Source organism: Raphanus sativus, unplaced genomic scaffold (assembly GCF_000801105.2).
Source record: "Raphanus sativus cultivar WK10039 unplaced genomic scaffold, ASM80110v3 Scaffold0433, whole genome shotgun sequence".
Taxonomy (NCBI): domain Eukaryota; kingdom Viridiplantae; phylum Streptophyta; class Magnoliopsida; order Brassicales; family Brassicaceae; genus Raphanus; species Raphanus sativus.
Window position 1 is genome coordinate 19356 of NW_026615752.1, and position 20845 is coordinate 40200.

Sequence of the window (20845 nt, forward strand, 5' to 3'; positions counted from 1 at the left end):
AACATCATAAAAGGTTATACAATAGCAAAAAAATTCATTACTAAAAAAAGTTGCAACAAAAATCTCACAAGTTTCAGACCATAGTCAAAGACGGCAGGAATGAAAGAACAAAACAGAACAAGAACAGAGTAGTCATATTAAAAAAGAGAGAAAAAAAACACATAGAAACTTACAGATATCGGATCAGTTTCCTGTCATTCCAAATGACTTGGCTGTAGCATCTCGAGGTTTGGTAAGATTGCAGTAGCTTCACCATCAAGAACAACAAGTTCACTGTGATTCTTGATGCATTTGGTTGAGAATTTGACACTAACAAAGCAGAATGAAGATCTAGTGATGATGGAGAGAATAGCTATTTTTAAAAATTATTACAATGGGTTTTAATAAAATTAGCTTACATGTACTTATTCTTGGTTTCTCTTAAAGTTGTAGCTTGTACAATTCCGAGAATATCATCCCCTATGTAAACTGGTGATCGAAAATGCAGAGTTTGAGATACGTATACTGCTCCAGGCTGCAACAAGACCAAAGCGACTCAATCATGTTTCTCCAAATGTGTATAACCATACAATATTAGGGCATGTAAGAAGGTGGATAAATGCAAACTAAAGCTAGAGAACTTACGAAATGGGCAGAGATGATACGAGGAAACATGGAAGACACAAGCATCCCATGAACAAGACGATTCTCAAACCCAGCTTTACGAGCAGATTCTTGATCAAAATGAAGTGGGTTCCAATCATGGCTCACCTCAGCATAGCCCTTAACATCTTCACTTGAGAACACTCTTGCTTCTCTTAAAACATCTCCCACCTTAAGTATCTTTGAATTAACTGATGAGAAACACCTCGAATCAAGGAGATGTCTCGGAACAAATGTCTTCGCCAGCATTGTTTCACCTAAAACAACCAAACAAAACAAACCTCAGGTCTTATAACTTCCTTTTCTTCAGTAGTGGCAACTTGTTCTCATTGAGTCATTTTCTCGAACAGCTTATAGGCACACCGTTGAAAGTCAAAAAGGTACAAACTTTGCCAAAATTTTATCCCAGTTGCTCACACTAAAGGATCAACTGAAAACCTTATAATCAATAGAAACATTATAAACTCGACAAGTAAGAGAAAAAACAGAGCAGTTTATTACACGCACAACTTACTAATACCACATTGACTATGAAGCTCTAGTATTGATCCAGATTCAACCATGATTTATAAGAAGAACATTCAGATTACGATCTTTTTATCTTCTTTTAATTATCAAAATAACATACATAAGCTGGTCTCGCAATTGTGCTTATAAATTGCTAATTAAGATCAATGCAGAATCCATATAAAAAGAAACTACCCAAAAGAAAAAAAAAACAAACTTCTTGATAAAGCTGCAACAGAGAAGAGGATAGGGTATCACCCTTACTGTAAGGAGTTGGATTTGACTCATATCTGTTTCGCTGATGATGTTCTTGTATTCTCAGACGGGAAGAAAGGATCGATTGAAGGGATACTGGCTGTTTTCAAAGATTTTTCTAAGATGTCTGGGCTTAATATCAGTTTAGAGAAGTCGACATTATTTCTCGCGGGTGTAAAAGCAGAAGATAGTGTCTCGATCTTGGAGCAATTTCCTTTTGAAGCTGGATCTTTACCAGTAAGATATCTAGGGCTTCCCTTGCTAACCAAGAAAATGACAGTAAGAGATTATAGTCCCCTCATCTCTAGAATCAGAACTCGTATTGCTTCGTGGACTGCGAGGCATCTAACCTTTGCTGGTCGTCTTCAACTAATTGGTTCTGTTATTTATAGCATTACCAACTTTTGGATGTCTGCGTTTAGTCTTCCGAAGATGTGCATTAATGAAATTAACAGCATCTGTTCAGCTTTTCTTTGGTCAGGACCAATTCTGTCGACTCATAAAGCCAAGATAGCTTGGATAGATGTATGTAAACCAAAAGAAGAAGGGGGATTAGGCTTGAAAAACTTGTCTGAGGTAAATAAAGTCACCTACCTGAAGCTTATCTGGCGCATTATCTCTGCAAAAGTTTCTTTATGGGTGAAATAGATCTGGAAATATCTCATACGAAAGGGGTCCTTTTGGAGTGTGAGTGAGAAGAGCTGTTTGGGGTCATGGATTTGGAAGAAAATTCTTCGTCTAAGGCCGTTAGCAATGCAGTTAGCTAAAGTGGAGGTAAATAGTGGCTCTGATACATCCTTTTGGTTTGCAAGATGGTCGCAATTGGGAAGTCTTATTGAGTTAACGGGAGAGAGAGGCTGCTTGATAATGGGTATTCCTATTAACTCAACAGTGGAAAGAGTTGTGCAGACTTATAGAGCCAGACGCCACAGGTTTCTTGTCTATCAACAGATTGAGAAAGAAATTCTCTCTCTTAGAAGACAGGGGCTTAATCAACAGGAAGACGCTTGTTTGTGGAAAAGAGATAATGGGGATTTCAAGCCAGATTTTTCCACTTCTCAGACATGGAACATTGTAAGAACTCAATCGCCTAAAGTGACGTGGTTTAAAGGGATTTGGTTCCGAGAAGCGACCCCAAAACTCTCCTTCATTGCTTGGTTGGCGATTCAAAACAGGCTAGCCACAGGTGACAGGATTATCAGATGGAATCCTCAAGCCATAACCACTTGCTGGCTCTGTAACTCAGCTGAAGAAACCAGAGATCATTTGTTTTTTGAGTGTGGCTATTCGAAAGAAGTTTGGAGAAGCATTATGGGGAATCTTGCAGGCCATAGGAATTTATTTCAATGGTCTCAGATTGTTCAGATTCTGATAAAAGGCCTTCGTGAAAGAGTGTCAACTTTCCTATTCAGATATGGGTTTCAAGTGGTTATTTATGCGATTTGGTATGAGAGGAATGTGAGAAGAGTTGGTGAAGCCTCACAAACTACGAGCTGTATGATAAGAAGACTTGACAAGATGGTTCGAAACAGGATTACAACTTTGAGGAAGAATCCGGGAGGGAAGTATGAGAAAGCAATGGAAGTGTGGTTTGGAAGAAATTGAAGTCATTGAAATTTTGGTTTTGTTGAAGTTCTTGAAGGGTTTTGGCAGTGATTTTTATCAAAATGCTTTGTCCCCTAGCTATGAACTTATTACTCTTTTTTCCACATTAGAGTTTTGTCCCATTTTGGGTTTTCTCTAATGAGGGTTTTAATGAGGATAAGTTCATAGCTTTCCCAAATTTGACTTGTTCCTCATGGTCAAATTTGAGGGGGATTTAGAGTTTTTGGAGTGGAAGTTTCTTTTTTCATATTGGAGTTCTTAGCTTTTTCTCTCTTTGGTAGTAGATTCAGAAAGGTTGCACTAGTTGTAAAACAGTTTTTTTGTTTGAATAAATTTAAAATTCTTTAAAAAAAAAAAAAAAAAAAAAAAAAAAAAAAAAACAAACTCTATAACCATTAAACTTGCATTTGTTATATATGTCCGCGCGATGACACAATCTCCTCTCAGTAACTATCACTTGCTTCTTCGAGCATGACTTGGAAGATTTCACATTCGATGTTGTTACTAAGCTTGGTTCTCGAGTAACCCCCTCCTGGTTAAAACGGTCATACAAGACGGAGTTCTCAGTCTGAAGCACAACAACACGATCAAACCACCGCTCAGGGAAGAAGTCACAGTACATGGTAGTCCACAATGTTCCCTCCTCCTTCCATTTACCTCTTCAAGCTCATCACACACCTACGATCAAAAAAAAATTATTAAAAAAAAGAAAGGCTATATGTTGCTAAAGAAAGATTCTTCTCACACGAGCGAATGATTTGGGTGTTCATACGACAGCTTCATTCGTAATATCAATTCATCAACTTCATACATCAAATCTCGAAACCGGATAATGATCAGTTCATCAACTTCTTACCTACAAGATTCCAAAATTACATCAAAATTGAAGAGTGGCACGGTCTTGTCTATTTTGTATGTTTTTGTTTCTTTTTATTTACCTACAAGAGCGCCGTCAAATTTAGAGATAGAACCAAAATCCACGTAGAGATGGAAGATGATGGAAAGAATCTCGGGGGGTAAATAACTCTTTCATTGCAATGCAGTAAGAGGTTCAGAAAAGCGTGACCTACAGTTTACGATATTTCGTGTTAGTCCGCATATGCAGCCAGACCCCAAATGAAAAAAAAAAGTTATGAGAGATCAAATTGATAAAGATAAATGATGACAAACATTAGTTGCTAAATATTTTAAATTGATCAACTATTCTCAAATCACAATTACACCACGTCTTATATTTTGTTTTTAAAATGACAATAGAATGAAAAATCTAACGAGAAAACGAACACATTCAGGTTTACAATCATCACGTGGAGGTTAGTCATTATAAAAATTTAACCAAAACAGTTTTAATACATTTTGAATTAACATTTTTACAAAAAATAAAATAAACAATATAAATTTTGACGTAGTTTCTCACACAAACATGTAAAGAAACAACCGCGTTCAGTTTTATAAATCTTGGTGAGCAAGACTTCCTATAATCAACATCACAATAAACGTAATTATAACAATTATAAATTTTCTGAGGCCTATATAATATAACCTCAGAATAAGATCAGTTCCCAGTTCTCACAATTGCTCAAAATAAGGAGTGTTGAGGGAAAAAAGAGTAAGAACTAGACTACAAAAGAAGCCATGTCTGTGAAATCAACCCTAACGTCGGTAGTTCTGGTGATTCTCATCGCAGCATCGTCGGCTGGGGATATCGGATCCGATGAGTCCACTCCGATCACCGACGGTCTCCGGAAGGTAGAGGAATCCTTTGTCAAAATCTTAGGCCAATCCAATCACGTTCTCTCCTTCGCTCGCTTCGCTCACAAGTAAGTCCCATCCTCTATATACCACCGGTGCATTTGCATTCGCCGTTGAGTTATAGTCCATCTCTTTTGTAGACAAACTAAATTAACTGATTGTTCGTTTTTGGTGATGAAGGTATGGGAAAACGTATGAAAACGCTGAGGAGGTAAAGCATCGTTTCTCGGTGTTCAAGGACACTCTTGATTTTATCAGATCCACCAATAAGAAAGGCTTATCTTACAAAGTTGGTGTCAATCGTAAGTCTTTATCGTTCTTGTCCTGAAACTATTGTTCCGGTCTCTTGATGGATTATTATTGGGGTGAGGTTTTGAAAAAGTCCCATAAAATCAATCATAAATAGCTAAATAATACAGTATTATAAACTAATTTTAAATAAAATTGTATTTAACAATAATAGGAAACAATTTAATTTTAGTTAAATCATTTAAAATATTTCTTAAAACCTGCATAAATCTTAGCTTATGATTAAAAAAATCATAAGCACGCTTTTTACGGTTTCAGTAATGCTTCTTTCCTAAGTAAATTATTGTTGGAAAATGGTGAGAAATTAATAAATTACTAGTGAATAAGAAATGAATAAAAACTGCATTACGTGGTTTGATGGGTAAGTATTGGCCTATTTGAATGTCCCCTGAATCCAAACAGAATTTGCTGATTTGACCATCCAAGAGTTGCAAAAGACCGGTGGACTCAAAGAAGCAGCTGTTCCGAGAAGTGTAAGTATAGAATTAAATGTTACTGTATGGACTGTTCGCCCTATTTTTCAATTTTTGAGAAAAAACATGGTTTTTGCTACATGTATACCCTTTTTTTGTCTTCAAAATGTGTGACTGCAGGTGGACTGGAATAAAAGAGGTATTCTTGGCCCGGTCAAAAATCAGGGAGGTTGTGAAGCTTCCTGGGCATTCAGGTAATCCAGGGATTGATACCTCCTTAAAAAAAAATATGTTAGCATTTCATCTCTTGATGTACGATTTTGGTACTGCAGCGCAGTTGGAGCTGTTGAGGCAGCTTACAGTAGGAAACATAAACGCATAACTGATCTCTCTGAGCAGCAGCTGATTGATTGTTCTCTACCTTACGGTAACTTGGGCTGCATTTCTGGTCGTCCTTCCAGAGCCTTCGAATACCTCAAATCCGGAGCCAAAGGAATCAGTCTAGAAACAGATTATCCCAACAGAGGTTCCCTTGGGTTGTGCAAACTAAACGTGAAAAAGTCCAATGTAAATATCACAAGATATGTCAGTATCAGTTCGGTAAGCATCTTTTACGGATTTTGGCTTTCACCCGCTTTACAATGATTCAAGTAATCAGTAATGATAGCTGAAACAACAACAGGGTGATGAAGAAGAACTGAAGCGAGTTGTTGGATCCATAGGGCCAGTTAGCATATCGTTCAACGTTGTAGACTCATTAAATGCATACATGGACGGAGTCTACAATAGCAGTGAATGTGGAAGTGCTTTAAAGGTGAGCCTTACTTAAATGTTGCAAGTAGACTGATTAGCTTATATTTTGTGTCCAATTTTTTTTTTCTTTTGATGTGGCATTTAGGACGTTAACCATTATGCTTTGGCGGTTGGTTATGGAATGGAAGGCGGTGTCCCATATTGGCTTATAAGGAACTCATGGGGACCGGGCTGGGGCGTAGAAGGCCACTTCAAGGTGGAGAGGGGAAAGAACATGTGTGGTAAGTTCTTAATCAAGGAACCATAAAAAACAGTATCAGTTATCCTATATTACCGAATGTCTTATGTACATATACCTTATTTTGGATATAATTAACCTGTAAAAGAAGAAAAAAAAATCAGAGTGACAGATTCTCATATGCTCTTATCTTTTGTTGATTCGTTGTCGAATTGTAGGTGTCGCGACACGTGCATCGTACCCGATTGTGGCCTAATGAGATGATCAGCATATGGATGAATGATGTCCGCAGGATTAACATTACTTGAAAATTGGCACTTGGGTGTGCCCAGTATTGTTATGTTTTATCTTTTTTAATTCAAAAAACATATGGATATAGTCTGTTCATATGTATGGAATAATGGAAAAATATGTGAAACTTAATAGTATACATGCCTGCATGTTAAATCTATCAATATAAATTGTTTAGAATGAAATACATTCGTTATTGGTCGTAAGACGATTGTACTACATATACAGCTGACTAAGTTATGGCTGTTTTAAAAAGTTGCGAAGTTATGACTTTTACTAACATCAACGTGCTCACCATACAATACTTGGCCTTGAAGAAATCTCTGACCAAATGAGATCGAGAACTGAAGTATAAAAGAACATATAACACTAACTAATACAACTATACAAGGTTACTTTTTTAAAAGATTTTTTTTTCTGTTACTTACCAAAAGAGTGGACAAAATATATGTGAAAATTGATTTGATTTGTTATCAGTTTCAATTTGATTTGAAAAACTAGGATATCCATTTCAGTTTGATTTGCTATGTCTTGCCCTGGAAACGCGAGTCTCGAGTATCCTGCCCCAACCTCAACCACCAAGAGAAACTCCTTCAGCAAGCTAAAGTTTGATGGTTTCATCAAAAACTGCTAAGGGCTAGTATGTGTTAAGGGCTATGCTGTGGTAAGTCTTCGCACATCTGCGTCCCTCGTCATCTTAGTCCATGCATTTATACTATTTGAATAGAAACACTAAAAATTTTACTTACAAAAAATCATAGTTAGAAATTATATTAAAATGAAGTGGGTTCCAATCATGGCTCACCTCAGCATAGCCCTTCACTTGAGAACACTCTCGCTTCTCTTAAAACATCTCCCACCTTAAGCGTCTTTGAAGTAGCTGATGAGAACAAAATGTCTCGAGATAAATGTCTTCGCCAGCATTGTTTCACCTGAACAACCAAACGAAACAAACTTCAGGTTATTACTACTTCATCTTCTTCAGTTGCAACTTGTTCTCGCTGAGTCATTTTCTCGAACAGCTTATAGGCACACCGTTGAAAGTAAAAAAGGTCCAAACTTTGCCTAAATGTTCTCCCAATTGCTAACAGTACAGGGATCAATCAATCATCTGCAAATTTTATAAGCAAAATACTCATAAAATAAAACTAAAGGACACATCAAACGCGTCAAGTAGAGAAAAGACATGCGTTTCCTTCTGCAAGTTTAATATTACCTCTTTATAATATAATTCTCAACCATGATCAGAACCTTAAGGTTGTCACCTCTGTAACTTCGCACAGCACAACACGCTACGAAAAAAAAAAACTTATTTTTAATTATCAAAAGGGACACATACATAAGGTGGTCTTGCAACAGCTGAACTGTGCTTATAAATTGCAACTAACAAAGATCAATGCAGAATTCATTAAAAAAAACTACCAAAAAAACCGAACATTATAGCTATAAAATATGCATCGTTCATATGATGATTACTCAGGGACTCCATGATTCAATCCATTCCGTCAAACTCGCCACATTGCTAGAGATATCTTCGAGGGTGTTACTCTGCAGCGCGACAACAATCTCCTCTTCGTAACTATCACTCGCCTCTTCGAGCATGACTTGGAAGATCTCGCATTCAATGTTGTTACTGAGCTTGGTTCCCGAATAACCCCTCCTGGTTAATCGGTCGTACAAGACGGAGTTCTCGGTCTGAAGCACGACAACACGATCAAACCAACGCTCAGGGAAGAAGTCGCAGCCATGGTAGTCCACAATGTTCCCTCCCCCTTCCATTATATCTTCTAGCTCATCACACACCTAATGATCAAAAAAGTTAGATTAGTATAAGATTCGAATCGAAATTGAAATTAGCGCGCAATGGAACAAATCAGGCGGGAAAACGATTCAGGAAAACTCACCAAGTCTTCGTTGATGACGTAGGAATCGAACTGATCGTCCCAGCCGTCGTGCAAGCTCTTCTCTTTGACAAGATCTCCGACGCAGATGTGCCGGAAGCTCGTGGCTTCGGCCAGAGCAGAAGCCGTCGTCGATTTGCCGGTACCGGGAGTTCCCGTGATGAGTATGTTCGGTTTTTGTCGCCCTGTCCCACTGTTAGCTGCCGCCATTGTTAGTCTCGAAGAAAATTTCAGATTCGCCGGCGGAGATTGTGAGGGACGACGATGGTAGGGTTTTACTGTTATAGGCAAAGCATAAGGGTGAGGCGGTGGAAAGGATAGAGAGGTCGGACCTAACGGCGTTAAAAGCTCTTTGGAAGGAAGGGATGGGCCGAAGCCCAAGCCCATGATTTCACGAAACCATTAACAAACAATAACCTTTGATTTGTAACTTATTATTTTTGGTTACATGTGAATGTGATGTCCATCTACGTTTTCTTTTTCTTTTTACATATTCTGTTTCAGCCATCGTGTTAGTGGAAACATGTTGGCACTTTCACAGTCATGAGTCTCATGACATAGAGTTTGTTCAAATGAAAGCTAGTAAAAACATGGTCGTAGAGTTGGAGATGGGAAAGAACATGTGTGGTATAAGTTCTTTTATCAAGAAACCATGAAACCGTTACCATTTTAATTTAAGCTATACGTATATACCTTGTTTGGATATATATAACCTGTAAAAGAAAGATTCAGAGAGACATATTCTCAGATGCTCTATCCTTTGTTAATTTCTTGTTAAATTATAGGTGTTGGTGCAAAGCACCCTGTTCTAGCTTGTGATTATCAGCATATATTTGAAAGCAATGATGTTCGCATGTTTACCGGATTACCGTTACTTGAAAGTTGGTTGGGTGTTTGTTTATGCTTGTTGTAAAATATGGCCTGTTATATGTACCGAATATGAATATGTGAAACTTGTCTATTTATACATATGTATATATAAATATGCATGTATATGTACCGAATAACATATACATGCATGTCAAACCTACCAATATAAATTATTTAGGATGAAATATCTTCTTAATTCAACTTGTATTACATAATATACAGCTTAATTAAGTTATTGTTGATAAAATATTAATTAAAGGATTAATAATATAGGTTCGAGATTATTTGCATTCCTGGTGCAGTAGCCAGTAAGAGTAAGAAAAAAAGGAACAAGCAGCTGCAAAAAAAAAAAAGAACAAGGCTGGCTACGGTAGAAGAAAAGTGATTGTGAATATAATTACATCGGTTTGACAAAAAAAAAAGAATATAATTAGATCTTACGGAATGAGCTGGAGAGTGAGGAAAATATTAGGATAGAGATGGGGGTACTGAAAGCAAATCACTTACACATGGTTCGAGCATTTCAAGCAGGAATGAGCGTATATAGCCCATGAGAAACCATAGGAAGATTCCCAAATAACTTCTTTTCGAATGATTCAGTTGTAATTTATTATTATTGTATATTTTACAACATACAAAACAAATGATCACGTATAATTTTATGATCTTCATGTTTATTTTATATATATATAGTATACTTTTAAAAATGTCCAGTCTTAATATGAATGAATTTATGATCGACCACGTTTAAAAGAGATTCGGTCTGATTTGGTTCCCCTCTCGGTTCCTTATACAACGTGGTTGCATGGGTTCATTGACTTTTTAAAAATATATATACTCCTCACGCACCAGCTCATTCCGTAAGATTTCTTACTGATCTTACTGCACCAGGAATGCAAATAATTTCCAACGTGGGTTCATTGACTTAAAGAATAAATATAAACTTCTGACCAAATATAAATTAAAGATTAATTATTTTCGTACTATGTTTAATAAATCAGAATAAATTACAAAAAGAAGTCCATACCAAAACTATTATAAACCTTTTGAGGACTATAAAATGTCGCCTCATGTTAAGATCACTTCTCACAATAGCTGCAGCTAAACACTGAAAGCAGAAGAATAAGAAGACTACAAGAGAAATATGTCCGTGAGAGCAATCCTATCATTGGTGGTTCTGGTGATTCTCATCGGATCCCATGAGTCCACCCCGATCTCTGACGCTCTAAAGAAGGTAGAGGACTTATTTGTCAAGATCTTAGGCCCATCCAACAACCACTACAAGAAAACATATCAATTACAAGGACCATATTCCTTGTTAATTCGTTGTAATAGAAAGTTTACAACGAATTAACAAGGAATAGCGTTTCGTTGTAAAACGTTCGTCGTAATGGAAGATTCGTTGTAACTTCCTTGTAACATTTACGACGAAATAAATTCGTCGTAAAGGCAAAAGAGAGGATTTCGTCGTTATTTCGTAGTTAGCTTTCGTCGTAAAAGACTAGTATAGTTTCCTTGTAAAATCGTCTTTAAGTGCTTGTACATTTTACAACGAATTTACAAGTCCTTCCATGTTAAGTCCTTGTAATCTTTACAAGGAATTTACAAGTATTTTCTTGTAAATTCCTTGTAAAACTTATGAGGATTTTACAAGTATTTCCTTGTAAATTTCTTGTAACCATTACAAAGAATTTACATCTCATTGAGGTATTATAATAATATTATGAGATATTCAAAATTTAAATTATAAAATGAAATACTGGAAATTAAATTACTTTAAAGAAATTATATAAATGTCATAAAGTAATATTCAAATTTATAGTGGAAACAATTTTTTTAAAAAATATAATGACGCCGTCGAAGTAGTTGTTGGGGACGTTCTTTCCCGGAGAATCTCGTACTTCATCCACGGGTTCCGTCTGGAAGAGTAAGACGAAGTCTCCCTTGCGACTTTGTTGATGAAGCTTGTTTCCACCGTCCATCCCTTCTTTTTAGGAGTCACTTTAAAAAAAGAATCATAGTAATTTAATTAATTATATAAAAATGATTAGAAAATAAAATATACTTTAATTTTTTTTAAAAATAATCTAATCAGTCGTTTAAATACCACAACCTAATTTTTATATATAATTTTGTTACCTAAATTTACCACATAAACTAACCACCTAAACTAATTACCTAAACTAATCACCTACTAATTAACTAAACTAACCACCTAAACTAATTACCTAAAACCTAAACTAATATTTTAAGAAGAAACATACCTTGAGAGGCTTAAGAGAGGAGTGGTTTGAGAAGAATGAATGAGGCATTCCTCATTCATGTTTCGAGTTATATATAGAAACATCATTCCTCTTAAAGTCATCGTAATTTTACAAGGAATCTACCAGGCCCGCGTTTTTAGAGTTACAACGAATTTACAAGGAAACAATACAACGAATTTACAAGGAAAGCATTACAACGGATTTACAAGGAAAGCATATTACGAGGAATTTACCAGACCCGTGTTTTCAGTTACGACGAATTTACTAGGACTATATATGAAATCCCGAAAATCAAATCTTTAAACCCCAAAATCAGTTATCTATATAACACTACCCTTTTACCCTTACGAGGAATCTACCAGGTCCCCGCTTTTAGAGTTACAACGAATTTACAAGGAAACATTACAACGAATTTACAAGGAATTATTTACAACGAATTTACAAGGAAAGCATATTACGAAGAATTTACCAGGCCCGTGTTTTCAGTTACGACGAATTTACTAGGACTATATATGAAATCTCGAAAATCAAATCCCTAAACCCCAAAATCAGTTATCTATATAACACTACCCTTTTACCCTTACAAGGAATCTACCAGGCCCGCGTTTTTAGAGTTACAACGAATTTACAAGGAAACATTACAACGAATTTACAAGGAATTATTTACAACGAATTTACAAGGAAAGCATTACAACGAATTTACAAGGAAAGCGTATTACGAGGAATCTACCAGGTCCGTGTTTTCAGTTACGACGAATTTACTAGGACTATATATGAAATCCCAAAAATCAAATCCCTAAACCCCAAAATCAGTTATCTATATAACACTACCCTTTTACCACATCATCCCCTTTATCCAATAAACCATAAACTCCAATTAAATCCTTAAAACCCAAAGCATAAGTATTATAATCAGACAACATAGAAATGCATTAAGTTTTAAACTGATTTATATACTAAAAATTGATTTATATATAACGAATTTACAAGGAAAGTATTACAACAAATTTACAAGGAAAGAATTACAACGAATTTACCTTGTCCGCGTTTTTAATTACAACGAATTTACAAGGAATTATTGCAACGACTTTACAAGGAAACTTTTACAACGAATTTACAAGGAATGTATTACAACGAATTTACAAGGACACACATATTACGAGGAATCTACCAGTCCCGTGTTCTCCATTACGACGAATTTACTAGGACTATATCTGAATCCCTGAAAATCAAATCCCTAAACCCCAAAGTCTATAACCTATAACATTATATCCTTTTTACCACATCCTCCTCTTTATCCCATTTTCTCTAAAATCCTAAACTCCAATTTAATCCTTAAAATCCAATGAATAGTTATTTTAACCAAACAACATACACATGAATTAAGTCTTAAAATGATTTATATATTTAAAACATATATTACATCATTCTAAATCATTTGAGATTTTATCAATATCAACAAAATATTGATCATCATTGTTTGCATTGAACTCGTCTTCACCTTTTATATTTATCATATCGTCGGAAACATTTTCATGTTAACGGTTATCTGGATCAATAAGAGGGATGTCATCTGTTTGTTGTTCAAATACTTTGACTTCAATGATACAAGCTTCTTCTTGCAAATGTGATTCCAACAGTTATTCCTCCACGAGGTGTAATTTTGATAGCAATTAATCAAATTATTCTAGAATCTCCAATCCGAGGGAATGGAATGAAGTTAACTTGATCGGCTTGAGAATCCTTACAGCGAAATCAGTTTGGTAAAACACACTTGAAACATGTTTTCACCAAAAAAAGATAATGTTAACATGTTTCATCGTAAAAGCCTTGTAAAGTTACAAGGACTTTACAACGAATTGTCTCTTTCCTCATAAAATCGATGTAAATTTAGATGTAAATTACGATGAAATTTTTTCCTTGTAAATTTACTAGGACTTTACAACGAAACTCAGTTTCATCGTAAAGTCGTAGTAATTTACTCGTAAATTTACGAGGAATATAATTCCTTGTAATCTTTCCTTGTTATAGGCATGTTTTCTTGTAGTGAACGTTCTCTCCTTCGCTCGCTTCACTGACAAGTAAGTCCATCTTTTTACAACTGGTGCGTTCACCGTTTACTTTGAGTCCGTCTCTATGATGATAATCAAACTGATTCGTTCTTTTCGTGATGAAAAGGTATGGGAAAAAGTATCAAAACAAGGAGGAGATAAAGCACCGTTTCTCGGTGTTCCAGGACAATGTTGATTTAATCGGATCCACCAACAAGAAAGGCTTATCTTTCAAACTCGGTGTCAATAGTAAGTTTATCGTTCTTATCATGATGTTGTAATTCCTGTCTTTGAGCCAAAACATGCCAAATAAATTGATGCGTGCGATTCCTCGAAGATTCATGGTAACATAGTTAAATATAACTAAATGTATTAAAATATTTAAAATGAAATAAAATGTACAATTTGATAAAACTGAACCAAATAAATCTAAATCAAACCAGCATTAATAATCTCGTTTGAATTTAATTATAACATGTAAGCCACATGAATTTTAGCAGCTCGCTTTGCGTGAAGCTATTCGCTCGTGTGACCACCTTAAGCTATCAACGATACAGTTTGAGTCGGATTCGTCTCTCCTGATAAACGCCATCAATGCGAAGACCCCTGTTTCTGAGATTATGTGTATTGTCTCTGATATCCAATCTTTAGCAGCTGATTTCTTCTCTGTGTCTTTTGTTTGGATTCCTAGGGAAAGGAACATCCAAGCTGATTCTTTGGCAAAGAATGCCTTGTTGATGTATGAACCTATGGTTGGGGATGAGTTTAATGCCCCCAACTAGAACCCAAGTTTTAATTAAATGCAGTGTTTCAAAAAAAAAAAAAAAAAAAAAAAGCCACATGAATTTTTTAAATCAACATTTCATGTAAACCAAATGAATATCTTTTTCAGAAGTTGATTCATATTTCGTTGGATAAAAAACCTTTCAAACTAAGTAAATAATAAATCAATTGATTAATTAAATATTGTGTTATAGTTGTATATAAACCATAGCTATAATTTTAACATCTAAAGTTTTGATTATATTAATATTTTACTTTGTCTAATGTTAAAGGTCTCAATGTTAAATGTTAATAGTAGTTTTATCTTTTCTTTTGGTTTGGTTATAACAGAGAAATTTTTCTTCTCTTCTACTGAAACTTTTTCTTATTATTCTACTGAAACTTCCTTTGTTGGACTTTTGCTTTCCTTTGATTCAATATATATACTAGATTTTGACCCGTCCTTAAAAGGACGAAAATATTTTCGAATGATATAAATTTTTATTTTTCGATTACGTATATACTTTTAAATGTAACGCATGAAATGTTATATTCAGTGTTCTGTAACCCGATCCGGACCCATGGTTAAATCGATAAAATGGATGATTCTATATGTAATCTGGTTAAACTCGTTATTTAAAAGTTCTATTAAACCCGCAAATTTATTGTAATATTTTATATTGGTAAAAAAGTTATTTTATTATTATATTTTTTTAAATTAACTATTGTTATTCAATCCGCTTTATACTTGATAAATAAATTAATTTTTTAAAAATATTTAATATTATATATATATATGTGTGTATTAATTTATGAAATATATTTATTAGTTTATACATCGTACTTTAATATTTGCTTTATTAAGTTGAAGTATGTTGTAAAATTCATGCATTTATTTTATTATGTTATTTTATAATATAGAAAATAGTTAATAGATGGATTAAGTTACTTTATATTTATTAGTTGGTGTAGTAATTTAATTAAGAATATAAATTATGTATATATAAATACTATAGAAATTTTATTTCTTAGTATATAAATAAAAACTGAATTAAAAATCGTTTTTTAACTACAGTTAGTTATTAATTATGACTTTTATTAACTAAAAATAAATATTAAAAAATAATTTTGTATTTACATTTTAAATAAAAGATATTAAAAGATATTATTAAGATGTAATCTTAGTAAAAGATACTTAAGAATATATTTTAAAGATCTTATTTTTAAAATATTAAAATAATTGGTTAGATATAGTATATATTTAATAATAATTAAGTTAGTTATAAGAGAAATAATAGTAATTTAAATAAATGTAATGGTCCAATCTTGACTACTTACAAGTAGATAAAAAGTTATTCTCTTTTAATAGTATTGATATTTTTTTTTTTTTTAGAAACAGTAATTATAAAATTTATTTTATATAACTTTAGTGTATATTTTATTTCTAAAAAAACAATTGTTATAGAGATGATTTTGAATATTTTTGTGTTTAATATTTACATATTATACATATATATATATATATATATATATATATATATATATATATATATATATCTTGTGATATTTGTTTTTGTTAAGATTCGAATTTGAATGAAAATTGAAATATTTAAAAGGAAAATAAAATTTTTCCTAAAATATTTTGTATTTATTTAACATAATATTTTTTGTATATATATATATTTGTTTTTCATAAATTTTTTATTTTTTAAACATTTCTGATAAAAAATAAATTTGAATTCTTTTTCTAATCATGCAACTCATCTATTAATCAACTAAATTATATAAATGATTGGATGAGTATATTTGATATACAATTTGTTTAGATTTTCATGAGATATATTTGTGAATAAAGTTAAAAAACGAAAATAAATTATGTGATATTGTTTAAAGTTATTATATCTTATGTTTTGGAACTGTAAATAGTTCATATATTGTTATACAAAACGTGATTAGGTTTTATCAAGAGTGTTTTTTCTATGCATTTAAAATATTTACACAGTTAAATGTGTAAGCACCTAAAATGTTAAAACTATAAAATTTTATTAAATTATATAAACTTTTAGTATTGTTTAATTAGTTGGACCAAGTGTATTAAAACTACTGAATTGTAAAATTCAATGTCTAAGAAAAGTTTGATATATAACAATATATTGAGTTAAATGGTTTTCTTGGATCATGTAATAAAAATGGAGTAAAAATAGAATTATAACAAATTAACACATTTGTAAAGTTTTATCGGCTCACTTCTCAAAACAATGCATCACGTGGAACAAATCATGTCACTATACTGATTGGTATTTCATTTGGTTATAATTGGTTAAAGGATAATATAATTTGATTTGTAAATTATCGTTACGTTTGTTAGTGTTTGTACAGCGGAAGAATCAAACTTAAGAATATACTTTTCTTAAACGGGAGTTATATAAACTAATAATAAGAAATGTTATGATTATTTCTAATGGGCTGTGAATAGGTGCAAATTTAAATGACAACTTTTTAAGTAGATAAAATTTAGGACTCTAAATTAATAGAGTAGATATATATTGTTCGTGAGTATGAGACTAGTTTGCGTGAAAATTACCATCAAATATCATTGTTCTGCTACTTTATAATATTGCTGTTCTGAATCAAGATTGTTCTTGTTCTTTGTGTGTGTGTCCTTACGTGATCCTTGTTTGGTTTGATGGATAACGATTGGCCCATCTTATTGTCTCTTGAATCCGAACAGAATTTGCTGATTTGACCATCCAAGAGTTTCTAAGGAACACGTTTGATTGTTCTCGCTTTGGCATTTTAAAGGGCAGCCACAATCTCACAGAAAAAACCACAACTCCTAGTGCTGTAATGAACCATTCGTCCTGTTTTTCATTTTTGAGAAAACATGTGTAGCCCTTTTTATATTTTAATTTATATTTTTTCATTAAATTGTGTAACTGCAGAAAGACTGGAGAGAAGCTGGTATAGTTAGCCCGGTCAAAGATCAGGGACAATGTGAAGCTGGCTGGGCAATCAGGTAAACTAGTGATTAGAATATATCTCCTATAATTTTTTGTAGCATCTTTTGATGTAAAAAAAATTGTAGCATCTCTTGATGTAAGGTTCAAACGTCAATTTATTTGATATATTGGTCGATTTTGGGTAACCGCAGCTCGGTTGGAGCTGTTGAGGCCGCTTACCGTAAGAAATATCGAATCGGAGCACCCCTGTCCGAGCAACAGCTTCTGGATTGTTCTACAAATAACAATGGCTGTGATGGCGGCGCTGCTGCCAACGCCTTTCAGTACAACGTAGAGCGCAAACTCAACTATCGTTCATTTTACCCTTACGTAGGTACACAGGGAAAATGCAGATATGAGCCTTCACTGGTTGGTAAATTAATCAGGAGCTATGGCGTAGGCGTTTCGGTAAGCATCTTTTACGAGGATTTTGGTTTTCACCCGCCTATAAAATATTTTTTTTTTTTTTTGCCTATAAAATATACACTCGGGTAACTTGTGGTAATGATGATTGGATAAACAACAGATTGATGAAAATAAACTGAAGCAATGGGTCGCATCCATCGGGCCAGTTACCATTGGATTTCACGTTACAAACTCATTCGCTTTTTACGAGGAAGGAGTCTACAGTAGTACTGAGTGTGGAAGTACTACAAAGGTGAGCCTTTATTACATTTTGTTGCAAGTAGAAACTTATCATATAGTTAGTGTTCAATTGTTTTTTTTTTCTTTTTTGATGTGGCGATTAGGACTTGAACCATTTCATGTTGGTGGTTGGCTATGGAGTTGAAGACGGTGTCCCATATTGGCTTGTACAGAACTCATGGGGAACGGATTGGGGCGAGAAAGGTTACATCAAGGTGGAGATGGGGAAGAACATGTGTGGTAAGTCATTTATCATGGAATTTAAGCTATATAACCGTACGTATTTTAGATATAGCCTACAAAATAAAGGTTCAGAGAGACATATTCTCAAATGCTAAGTTTTTGTTGATCCGTTGTTGAATTTCAGGTGTTGCGGCATATGCATCCTACCCCATCTTGTGGTGATCGGCCTATAAATGCATGATGCATTCTCATATTTATTGGATTTCCTGAAACTGGCACCTGGAGTGCACATTGTGTTTATGTTTATTGTAACGTATAATCTCTTCATATGTACCGAATAAAGCAGCAAATAACTATAGATGAAAAAACTCGATATAAAAAGAGAAGAAGAAAAAACTCGATAATATATGTATCTGTGTTGATGAAGGAGAGTATTCTCCATGGCCACACTTTAAAAAAATCTATTCTGTTTGCCACACTAAAATTCTAAATGCCACACCTTTTTTTTTCATTTTTCTCCTCTCCTTCTTACCCTCACTATTATATTATTATGTTATTTTTCTCTTGCCCACGTTTTTCTTTCCCATTTTTAAAACATAAAAAGCTTGCGGTCCTCCCCTCCACGTTTCTCTTTCATTTTTTATAAATATTAAAAACATATATGATTCCCTCTCATAAAGTCCCCATAAAGTCCAAAACCTAACAGCCAACCCCACCATCTCTCCACCTCTCTCCTTCCTACACCTGTCCCTCCTCTCTCCTTTTTCCCATCTTGCTCCCTTTTCCCCAACCACCATCGAACCACATCTTCTTCCTACAACTTGTTTGGCGATTTGGGAGCCATTTTTAAGGTAAATTCATATTTTTTTCACAAAATTTTCATAATAATATATTACTTATGTTCTATGCATTATGAGTAACGAAAAATATGAATGTATTTATATAAAATTCGTGAGAGTTTTCAAAGAAAAATAAAAATAATGTTTGAAAAAAATTCTGTATTTTCCTCTATTTTTAACACGATTTTGAAAGGAAAAAACATGAAAATTGTTGGGGACGATAATCTGGGTTGTCTAAGACGTTGTTAGTTGATTAAAAAGTCTTTAACCGTTGAAAAACAAAAGTTTTAGGTAAAAATGGAAGTTTTAGGTATATTGTTATGAAAAGGGATGTTTAAGGGTAATTTTATATATTTCTTCTTATTTTCTACTGTTTTAAAAGCAAAGTAATACATTACAGTAGTGGTAGACGATATTTTGGGTTGTATAACATCCTTTTGGTCATTTAAAAGTGTTAAATCAACAAAAGTAAAAATTTATAAGAACTACTAGAACTACTGGTACTACTAAAGTGAAATGTGTATTACTTGTATTACCGGAACGACTATGTACCGAATATCTTGGTCAACTGAGATACTTTAAATGGTTAACTAATCATAATTTTATTTTTTTCAGGGAATTATATGGCTTCTCCCATTACAGTCATATGTTTTGACTATGGAGGAAGTTACATCAAGCATGGGCCTGAGATAAAGTGGATCTCGGGAGAAGATCAAATTCACACTCTAGTGATGAAAACATCTGTGGAAGAGGTTACATATTCTGAATTGGTTGATAGTATATGCAGAAAGATTAAGGCAAATGGAGATGGGATGCTGAAGATTAGTTACTTTCCAATGGTGTTGTATTCGAGCATACCATCATATATTTGGACTGATGAAGACGTTTTGGGTTATCTCATGCAAGTAAATCATGATCAATGTAGAAGTGTTTTACATGTGGAGATCAGCAATGCCATGGATGATACATATGGTGGTATGTCGCTTTCAGGAGATGATGATGAAACTGATGATAGCTATGTTGGTCTTTCTGATGGAGAGGATACTGATACGGAGGATTTGACCGAGGAAGATGAGATTGAGGAAGATGAGATTGAGAAAGATGGAGCTGAGCAAGATGGAACAGATCAGGATCATGAGATGGATGGCATGGTCACACTTTACACAGGTGAACAACATGAAGAGTTTGAGATGCATGAGGATTTAGAGCATGGGTATGAAGGAACAGAAGTCGGAATGGGAGTTGAAGCTGCAAGAGCGGGAGTTGAAGCTGCAAGAGCTGGAGTTGAAGCTGCAGGAGCGGGAGCTGAAGCCACAACAGTTGTAGAAGAAGAATGGGATGATGGTCTCGATTTGTTTAAGGGTCAAGAATTCAGAACTAAGACAGACATGCAAGTTCTAGTTCAGAGGGGTGCGCATAAGAATGGTTTTGAGTATACAGCTAAGTCTGATACTTGGAGATTTATTGCAAAATGTCGTGGAGCCAAAGAAGGTTGCAAGTGGTATTTGCGTGTAGCAAAGCTTAAGAATTCAGATCTTTGGACGGTTAGAACTTACGTCAAGTCTC

At 34.0% G+C, this 20845-nt stretch overlaps 5 protein-coding genes and 2 long non-coding RNA genes across 10 annotated transcripts; 4 read left to right on the plus strand and 3 right to left on the minus strand.

Moving 5' to 3' along the window:
- Positions 1 to 7: 7 nt before the first annotated feature.
- Positions 8 to 1791, minus strand: LOC108844457 (3-hydroxyacyl-[acyl-carrier-protein] dehydratase, mitochondrial). 4 transcript variants are annotated; one of them, XM_018617716.2, is made up of 4 exons: positions 1414 to 1791; positions 625 to 899; positions 399 to 514; positions 8 to 309 (listed from the first exon to the last, which is right to left on the minus strand). In XM_018617716.2, exons 2-4 carry the CDS (start codon positions 889 to 891, stop codon positions 195 to 197), a joined length of 498 nt encoding a protein of 165 aa, XP_018473218.1. In that variant the 5' UTR covers positions 892 to 899; positions 1414 to 1791; the 3' UTR covers positions 8 to 194. The 4 variants fall into 4 exon arrangements, with proteins under 4 accessions (XP_018473218.1, XP_056852918.1, XP_056852915.1 ...); XM_056996938.1 differs by having other exon boundaries at positions 1408 to 1791; XM_056996935.1 differs by lacking the exon at positions 1414 to 1791 and adding an exon at positions 1157 to 1311.
- A 366-nt stretch (positions 1792 to 2157) lies between these two features.
- On the plus strand, positions 2158 to 3009 carry LOC108845544 (uncharacterized). Its single transcript, XM_018618736.2, has one exon. It carries the CDS (start codon positions 2158 to 2160, stop codon positions 3007 to 3009), a length of 852 nt encoding a protein of 283 aa, XP_018474238.1.
- Positions 3010 to 4588: 1579 nt separating this feature from the next.
- Positions 4589 to 7019, plus strand: LOC108846542 (thiol protease aleurain-like). Its single transcript, XM_018619769.2, has 8 exons — positions 4589 to 4829; positions 4942 to 5063; positions 5473 to 5543; positions 5664 to 5737; positions 5816 to 6083; positions 6166 to 6297; positions 6382 to 6517; positions 6693 to 7019. The coding sequence occupies exons 1-8, from the start codon at positions 4645 to 4647 to the stop codon at positions 6728 to 6730; spliced, it is 1026 nt and encodes a 341-aa protein (XP_018475271.1). The 5' UTR covers positions 4589 to 4644; the 3' UTR covers positions 6731 to 7019.
- Positions 7020 to 7154: 135 nt separating this feature from the next.
- LOC108846886 (uncharacterized) lies at positions 7155 to 7968 on the minus strand. Its single transcript, XR_008940148.1, has 2 exons — positions 7571 to 7968; positions 7155 to 7480 (listed from the first exon to the last, which is right to left on the minus strand). It is a non-coding gene; the product is annotated as an uncharacterized LOC108846886 (long non-coding RNA).
- A 96-nt stretch (positions 7969 to 8064) lies between these two features.
- Positions 8065 to 8981, minus strand: LOC108845875 (adenylate kinase isoenzyme 6 homolog). The gene is made up of 2 exons (XM_018619067.2): positions 8670 to 8981; positions 8065 to 8568 (listed from the first exon to the last, which is right to left on the minus strand). Exons 1-2 carry the CDS (start codon positions 8874 to 8876, stop codon positions 8242 to 8244), a joined length of 534 nt encoding a protein of 177 aa, XP_018474569.2. The 5' UTR covers positions 8877 to 8981; the 3' UTR covers positions 8065 to 8241.
- Positions 8982 to 10057: 1076 nt separating this feature from the next.
- LOC130502195 (thiol protease aleurain-like) lies at positions 10058 to 18143 on the plus strand. Its single transcript, XM_056996934.1, has 7 exons — positions 10058 to 10813; positions 13854 to 13881; positions 13979 to 14100; positions 17345 to 17457; positions 17556 to 17629; positions 17765 to 18045; positions 18139 to 18143. The coding sequence occupies exons 1-7, from the start codon at positions 10681 to 10683 to the stop codon at positions 18141 to 18143; spliced, it is 756 nt and encodes a 251-aa protein (XP_056852914.1). The 5' UTR covers positions 10058 to 10680.
- Positions 18144 to 18145: 2 nt separating this feature from the next.
- Positions 18146 to 18795, plus strand: LOC130502192 (uncharacterized). The gene is made up of 3 exons (XR_008940149.1): positions 18146 to 18270; positions 18362 to 18497; positions 18625 to 18795. It is a non-coding gene; the product is annotated as an uncharacterized LOC130502192 (long non-coding RNA).
- The last annotated feature ends 2050 nt before the right edge of the window (positions 18796 to 20845 follow it).

Bases quoted from the DNA above. Each gene is read 5' to 3' on its own strand.
- LOC108845875 (XM_018619067.2), bottom strand. From the start codon at position 8,876: ATGGCGGCAGCTAACAGTGGGACAGGGCGACAAAAACCGAACATACTC. The intron at 8,569-8,669 runs GTGAGTTTTCCT...TTTGATCATTAG, and splicing joins ACGTCATCAACGAAGACTTG to GTGTGTGATGAGCTAGAAGA.
- LOC130502195 (XM_056996934.1), top strand. From the start codon at position 10,681: ATGTCCGTGAGAGCAATCCTATCATTGGTGGTTCTGGTGATTCTCATC. The intron at 17,458-17,555 runs GTAATGAACCAT...GTGTAACTGCAG, and splicing joins AAACCACAACTCCTAGTGCT to AAAGACTGGAGAGAAGCTGG. The intron at 17,630-17,764 runs GTAAACTAGTGA...GGGTAACCGCAG, and splicing joins GAAGCTGGCTGGGCAATCAG to CTCGGTTGGAGCTGTTGAGG.
- LOC108844457 (XM_056996935.1), bottom strand. From the start codon at position 1,205: ATGGTTGAATCTGGATCAATACTAGAGCTTCATAGTCAATGTGGTATT. The intron at 515-624 runs GTAAGTTCTCTA...GTCTTGTTGCAG, and splicing joins GTATCATCTCTGCCCATTTC to CCTGGAGCAGTATACGTATC. The intron at 310-398 runs GTAAGCTAATTT...CTGCTTTGTTAG, and splicing joins GAAACCAAGAATAAGTACAT to TGTCAAATTCTCAACCAAAT.
- LOC108846542 (XM_018619769.2), top strand. From the start codon at position 4,645: ATGTCTGTGAAATCAACCCTAACGTCGGTAGTTCTGGTGATTCTCATC. The intron at 5,064-5,472 runs GTAAGTCTTTAT...GAATCCAAACAG, and splicing joins TTACAAAGTTGGTGTCAATC to AATTTGCTGATTTGACCATC. The intron at 6,298-6,381 runs GTGAGCCTTACT...TGTGGCATTTAG, and splicing joins AATGTGGAAGTGCTTTAAAG to GACGTTAACCATTATGCTTT.
- LOC108845544 (XM_018618736.2), top strand. From the start codon at position 2,158: ATGCAGTTAGCTAAAGTGGAGGTAAATAGTGGCTCTGATACATCCTTT.